General features: G+C 35.4%; 1 protein-coding gene across 1 annotated transcript; it reads right to left on the bottom strand.

The window, feature by feature from the left end:
• Positions 1-117: 117 nt before the first annotated feature.
• LOC139958789 (proteasome assembly chaperone 2-like) lies at positions 118-7,625 on the bottom strand. Its single transcript, XM_071956127.1, has 7 exons — positions 7,466-7,625; positions 6,235-6,409; positions 5,129-5,187; positions 4,744-4,862; positions 3,308-3,508; positions 2,196-2,310; positions 118-1,129 (listed from the first exon to the last, which is right to left on the bottom strand). Exons 1-7 carry the CDS (start codon positions 7,520-7,522, stop codon positions 1,034-1,036), a joined length of 822 nt encoding a protein of 273 aa, XP_071812228.1. The 5' UTR covers positions 7,523-7,625; the 3' UTR covers positions 118-1,033.
• Positions 7,626-7,973: the final 348 nt, after the last annotated feature.

The raw sequence follows: 7,973 nt of genomic DNA, 5'->3' as shown, positions 1-7,973 counted from the left end.
TGGAAAGAAAGTCAAAATAACACATCCTTTGTGTTACCTTCCTAGTATTTCTAATGACTTTAAGCTGAATTTCACCTCCATAAGTCTGGATTGCAGGTGGGGAGACTTTCATAGAGTTTGGGAAGGGGAGAAGGGGAGTGGGTGGAAGGGGGTGTGAGAACAAACGTAAATGTTATTTGAAAGAGACAGAAATCTCAGAATTTCACAGCCAAATTTGCCAAATTGACAGGATGAAAAGCTCTTTGTGTTAAAGAATTTGACACAATGTGGAGACTGTTTAAACACACATGGGACAGTTCATGTTAGGTTGAAAGTTCGGTTTATACACCTTGACTGCCAAAAGCAATCAATGAACAGATAATAACATACATTCCTAGTACAGTACATAATTAAATTGAAGACTTATTATTATTGTTAATTTGAATCTTATGGATAATCTCTTGCAAAGAACTTCACAACATTGCTCTATCATTGAAATCACCCTTTAGTTCCTTAGTAACTGCTAGGGATAAATGGCTCAACTTTAGTGCACACTTCAAGACTTCAGTGTAGTCCACCCCTCATCTTTCTACTGATCTCTTTTTTTTTTTTTTTTTCATAGATGGTATTATGCTTTGGTTCCTTAGTGAATGGTAGGGTAGTAGAGTGGCAGGCTGGTAAGGTTCAATATCTAAACCCCAACCCTCTGGGTCTTATCCTCCTCTTATGTTGACACTTAAGTCACCATTCTTCTTTCCAAAATGTCTCCATCCTTAATCCTACCGTTGGCTGCAAGTGCATGATAGTAGGGTTAATTGTCACAAGTTTGGAACAGAAAACAAAACTCTTAGATCCTGAGTTTAATTTGCCTCTGATATTGAATCTTGATCTCATCCACAACTTGCTCAAGACTTCTCTATTCCTGATCCTATCTTTAGTACATGCTAGGATCAATCCTAAGAGCCAGTTCCTTTCTGTACACAGACCTCTCCCAATGTTACTTTCTTTGGGTTTTTCCAAAACTGGTCCCTCTTTCCTTCTTGTCATTCACACTCTAGTACAAAGTAGGGTCAACTTCTCTGCCAAAGAGAAGACTCCAAGATGCTGGATACTTCCATGGTCCACCTTTTGCATTTCCAGCTGAGTTTTCCTTCAGTGAAATGGGGTAAACAAAATTGTGTCAGATAAGATATATGTTTTACATCTAACATGACATTGAAACATGCTGTATAAACCTGTTATTAAAGCAGTCTTGCTTGGTGACCCTATTGGCAATCCTCCAGTGGCAATTGTTCTGGCCTAGAGAAGGTCTCTATGTGGAGGAAGTAACCCTCCTCTTTATGAATTTAAAAAAAAAGTATTCAGAGTGCTTGATTGTTAAATGATGTTGCATTTTGAAGAAATTTTGAAGCAATTTATGCTCAAGATTTTCCACTTGTGTTTTTAATTTTGTTTTCTTCTTCCAAATTTCTGGGCAACTCTCCAAACTATGACCTTACAAAAGGGTTGCGAAGTCCAGTTTTTGAATAACAAGCGTAAATTACAGTAAGACTGCCAGAAACAGTTACCTCTAGTCACCATTTATATACCTGGGTGAAGAGAGGCAATGGAGATAAAGTGCCTTGTCAAGGAAACAAAGTAGTGATCCAGCCAGGACTCGAACTTTGAATCCCTTAGATTGAATTGCCTATTTAACCACCTGACCACAATCCTCTCAGCATATGTTAGAGTTGGTATTTTGATATATCTCTACTTGCACAAAGTATCACAGACACAAGTAATAAGACAAACATAAGATATTCTGTACTGATAACTGAAACTAAAATCACAATGTCTCATTCCAAGTGCAAATTAAATTTGGTTTGAAGGAAACTTTATTTTTGGCTTCCCTAACCCTTGAGAATAAAAACTAAACTATTTAAGAATAGGAACATATATATTTAAATATATCTATAAATATCTATATCTATATAAATATTAATATATATATATACATATCTATATATATATATATATATATATATATATACATATTTATAAACATATGTATAACTTACTTTAATTCAGCAGCTAGTATACATTGTGCACAAGATTGAGAGCACAGTCCTAGGCTGCATGTGGCTTTCCAGCAACAGGGTTAATTATTTTATTTATCCTGCTCTGAGAAATTAAGGTTATGTCTGAAATTAACCATCATAATTGCCTCTCAAACTTACCTCAGCTAATTTCAACCACTGGTTCAAATATTGGACAAGATTTAGAGCATCAGGTATGTTGTCTCCTTCAGAACAGAATACCAGTAGAACAGCGAGGGCGACATCTCTTTCACAACTAAAGAATTAAATCACACGATGAACAGAAACAGTAGCAGTTGTTTGTTTTGTTGAAAGTTCCAAATTATAAACACTTTGCTTGGTAGAATGAGGGAGAGAGACCATAATGGGAAGATAGTGCCCATGGTTGATACCAAGAGTGCAGTTGTTGTGAGAAGACTGGTAAGTTAAGAGTAAATTAAATATCACTACTTCTCTCTATGTGTGAAGGGCATAGGTTTTGCAACACATTTACAGATGCCATTTATCAGCCTTTCTCACTGCACAACCTCTGTTCCAAACCCACCCACAAAGTTCAATTATTGCTTGTGGGTGTTATTGACATTGCTCTACAATCATTATAAGTTTAAGATCAATATTTAGGCTCACTGCACTTAAATCTTTAGCTAAGCTCCCCGGAGAGCCTTTCACTATGGCAACCATCTCCTAGTGATGCCTAAAAATGCAGTCTGAATGAGACAAACATGCAAATGTAATGTCAATGGACCAATCAAATTTGGCATTAACATTATGCAAATGTTTTTAAGAAATACTTTTCAAGCAGGTACCCTTTTTTCCTTCTTTGACTTGTTGGAAAATGACCATAATATGGCAGCTCTATCCACATATTATGCTCTAATCATGTATTACTTTAAATTGGCCGAAAGCAGTTTACTGCAATTCAGTTTTACGATGGCATCCCTGTATTAAATTTCCCATCTAATCCACAATAAGAGGTTAGGGCAATGTTCGGTATCAATGAGAGTTAGCATTTCATCTGTTTCACAATTACGCATTGATAATTTACCACAAAATGAAAAAGTCAAATATGTTCAATTCTAGCAGAAAATGAAGAGTAAACAAGGTTGTAAAATCTGTTGTCATAACAATGAAACAAATTATAAGCATAGTTTGTGTTCAATTGCAGTTGAAAGGTGGAACAAATTTTGTTGCTTAGCAACCAGCTGCTTTTATTTTACATGGGCAAGATATAAGTAATGAATAACAATGAGTACCATTCTCGAAACAGCTTTGCGGCCAAACCTCCACCTGGTATAAACACACCGCTTGCTTCATCTGTTATGTCACTTTGGTTACCATGGTTACCACTCCAATTGTCCTTCCTTCTCTCCAGTCTCGTCCAATCAAACGTCTTCTCAAACGAATCTCCAAGCAGTTTGTCAAAGGAAGGTGTAGTAAGGTATCGGAAAGGGTTTCTGGGGAATCAAAGGCAGGATATTTCCAGCATTGTTTTGATAATATTATCATTTACTTATTCAAACAAATATGATTCAGCTCTCTGATTAACTTAAAGGGGTATTCTAGCAGACGATGCAAAAATTAGAAAAATATTCCACTCTGTTAGTAGGAAATATCACAGCTCCTAACTTGGGATATAATTGATTGAAATGTAACCTATTTTGAATGGTTTAACTTAATCTTCTTCCAGGAAGTGAATCTCAGCAGAAATCATCTATAGCCTTTTGGAAGATATTTTTTAACTATATTATCATACACACAGCTTTGTTTTCCATTGCTTAGGTTGCAAGCCTATTTGATTTGTTTTCAACAATTTGGACATATCGTAAAAACCCAATATCTAATATTAGCTAAAACCTTTTTAACAAAATATCTACAACAAAAACATCCAGACACAAATAGATAAATTTAAACACTGTTTCGATCTCTGAAAATTCCAAAGAAATTGTTAAACTGTTATTGAAGACCTAAGTCTAATGCTTTTATCATTTTCTAAACTTTCTATACTATATTTTCATCTTTAATAACCGAATAATTTATTCATGCAGGAAATTACATTCTTACCAACAAGTTGCATATTTAATGAAATTCTAAATGAAGAGAACAGCTAAAGCAAACTTTCCAAGTTTATCACATTTCAAGGATAAGTAAACAAATATTATATAAGTAAAAGCTATTAGAGAACATGTGCCATGATGACCTCAAATACAGGGACAAATACAGCAACAGTATTATAATAGGAATGATATTAAATAGAAAGTAAAGATTGTATCACAAAACACCTAGTGTGATCCACTTTCTGACGTAAGGAAGGATCTATCTGGTAAATATACATTCAACTAACCGTTTCTAGAGTTAGTATTAAACAAGATATCGTTGTGGGTTTCAACAAACAATTAATAATATCTTTTTTTTCCATATGAAAATGTCTCATTGCAGTCAGCAGGATATCCTATTAAGCTAATCAGCTTCACTGTCATTGAGTAATGAAATTTATTACCAGTCACCTCAATCAAGTAACATGTTACATATTAAGGATAGCTTCTCAAAAGCACAAATGTTAATGAAATGGAACCAACCTGCATTAAAAGATACCTTTAATGGTCTGTCCCACAACTCTGAATTTTGTTCTAAACGTGACCCTTGACCTTTAATACAAACTACATCTTGAATGCATCTGATATTGACTTACCCAGTTAGCTGACAGTCAATCCTTTCATGCGAGGCACTGCTTGTCAAAACTGTTACCGAAGTAAATCCACAAGTCTTGATCCACTCGAGCAGGTCACGACGAAAAGCAGCTTGCTTGCCCTGACATAGAGGAGAAATATATGACAAAAATGAGTGATCACTTCTAATTTTAAATTGATCAAGAGCATTCAAATTTATTAGATATTCCTGCTGATGCCAAAATGCATTCCTCAAAATTTTAAAACTCGACACTGATGGTTGAAAACCCCATGATAGACGTTGCTATTAGCATGTGACTTTGTTATTAGCATGTGACTTTGAGAAAATGTGATTAGCATGTGACTTTGTGATAATAATCAATCAACATATCAACCATGATTACTTACTTTAACAAACAAGACTCGTTGCTGGACACAGACTAGCCTCTTATCGGCTTGTTCAAAGACTGAGAAAGACAAAGAAGCTTATGTGGTAATTTGTGTCTATGCAAATATTATTTTTCTCTATAGTAACACAAAAGATGCTGTTTCTTCTCGCTATGCAGTTTGGTAAAAATGATGATGTCCAATGCCCTGGAATAGTCAAGAAAATTACTGAATGGATATCAACAGAGAATGACAAGATTGAGTTTATGTTGATTCAGACATGACAGCCAACAGTGCAGGGATGTATTACACTTCCCAGACACAACAAATGTAACACTAATAATGTTATTAAGGCGGAGGAAGACGAAGGAAGGCGAAGGGGGGGCAGAGGGGGGTGGGGGTTAGGCAGGAGGAGGGTGGGAATGCACGGAGCAGATTCAGATTGATGTCAGGTCACAAATAATTGTACAACATTTATCGATGACATGGACCATTGCCCTAACCAGAGGAATATAACCGTACCAATTAAACATATAATACTGTAACCAATTAAACATATCACACCATTATTAAATACATGCTGAATGCAATTCCCAATGACCAAACCACATAGTTTGTGAAACTTACATTGTAAATCACTAAAACATTGTTTTTAGATGTTGTGTGTCTTCATGAAGTAACTGTTATCAATGACAGATCTTTTCATTTCTGCTATTCAGATATTCACAATATTATACAAATACTTTGACAAATTGTGCCTTTTCATTTTAACCACAACTGCTGTTCGCATTATGAACCAGACACAGGACCTATGTCAATCTTACCCAAGCAGACACAGGGAAGAAATGGACCATTAACACCTCACAAACAAAGTATTTATTAGCAGAACCTTCTGTTTAGGGCTGATTTATAAAGATCTGATTCATAGTCTAAATATGCCTTGGCATGCACCACTTGACCTCTACAATTCTATATCTTTTCTCCCCACCCCCCCCCCCCTTGCCTATGTTTGACATCCTGTGCATGCCACTGTTCAGCACCATTGCCAGTCTGGATCAGTTGTAGTATGGCATTCTATATCACATGTAGTGATTAAATTTGTCTCCCTTGCTTTGTTGTTAAGTTACCTTCTGTCCCAATGGTTAGGTTTCCTTCAGTAATCCCTGAGTTACTATTAAGAGCATCATTGCCACATAATGCCTGTAAGCTCTCATGATGCAGGTAACCAACTTTCTTCATACTAAGGGTGGTTATTACAAGATCCATTGCTAGCTGACCAACATTACCAATGGAAACAGCAGGCTGTAGGAATGATATGACAAAACAAGTGAGAAGTTATCAGCGATATAAGAAAATAGCCTAGAGCTATTAAATTTGCCTTTTGTATACATTGTAGATTGCATTTTGTACTATATGTAAATATGAAATTTCAGTTCTATAAAGATTCAATTATTAAGATATTAATTTTTTCAAACTCAGATTAGGTTGTCAATGAATCAGGCAATGTCAGCAAGATTAATGAAGTCATTTGGCCACTTCAGCTGAAAATGACTTTATAGTTTCCTTTATAATATATCAATCATTTATCAACAGATGAAAAGAATACTTCCACAAAAAAAGATGCTCTTTTGATCAAATATAAATTCAGAGACATTTGACAGCTAAGCAAATTACATTTCACAGTATCAGGTTTCAAAGATAAATCTACAAAAGATTATAATAGCCTAAGTAAAGCTTTGGAGAACATTTGCCTAGATGACATCATACAAACCCTTAGGCCTTACTGTGATCCAACGTTCATGGAAAATCATTGGCTATGGACTGCTACATTGTTAATATCAACATCCAATGTTGAGTGTTTTAGAAATGGATGGAGACTAAATGATCACATGTCTGTGATGAAATAACTGCACTTCACCATACAGGGTACATATGTACATATTAAAAAGTATACGATATATTATTTGCATGTGCTACAGTAGCCTGATCATACATACTGTAACAGTAGGTAAATAAGTACATGGACCTAACATAACAATAACATGGAAACCCTAGGCTTGGCATATACCTCAAAATATACTAGTACTACCGGTACTATACAAACACACAGAACTCTGCTACAGTTTGTTCAAATGTTGAAAATAGAATAATGATTGGTGGCATATTGTGGTCAAATCGGTGGTAGATCTGCCACATATATATTGCAATCAATCAACCTATGATATTAGTAAGCGCTGATCGACATTCGCAGAACCAGCCCCTGCATTGATACTTCTATTGAGTAAACATTATCACCTAAGTAACACTTTTTGAAAAACATGAAAATAAAAGATGAGAAATATAATTCAGCATCATTACCAGTACTAGTTTCCAACCATTCCAATTGGGGCTTTTGTCGCCGATAGAGTGGAACATTTTGGCAAAAGCACAAAATTAAAATTAACAATGAATTAATAGTTTGTAGAGAAACAGGTAGCACATACGTTATAACTTGCGTGAAGCAAGGCTTCTCTTGCTTGTTACGTCCCTGGAAATAACCAGTGTCTATATACCGCCATCACTTCTTGCATATAGCGGTCGCGCATTTTGGATGTCACATAAAGTTAATTGTAGTACGCTCTGGGTGGGCTTGATAGTTCTGTTGAATTGAATCATTCCTCAAGATATAGGTATTAACTGCAAGCACAATAAACTCACCAGATATGAAGAAATACATCATATTCAACGTTTTGCAACTGGAAATATAAAACACACATTAAGGGCATAACAATTGCTCTATTGAAGTAAACAATCTATAGCGGCCAAAATCTCTAATTAATTATGAGCGGCCAAAAGACTATAGGCCCATGTTATCTTTTCGTTACTG

Source organism: Apostichopus japonicus, chromosome 3 (assembly GCF_037975245.1).
Source record: "Apostichopus japonicus isolate 1M-3 chromosome 3, ASM3797524v1, whole genome shotgun sequence".
In the NCBI taxonomy this organism is placed as follows: domain Eukaryota; kingdom Metazoa; phylum Echinodermata; class Holothuroidea; order Aspidochirotida; family Stichopodidae; genus Apostichopus; species Apostichopus japonicus.
Note: the sequence above shows the minus strand (reverse complement) of the source record. Positions and strands in the feature narration are given on the sequence as shown.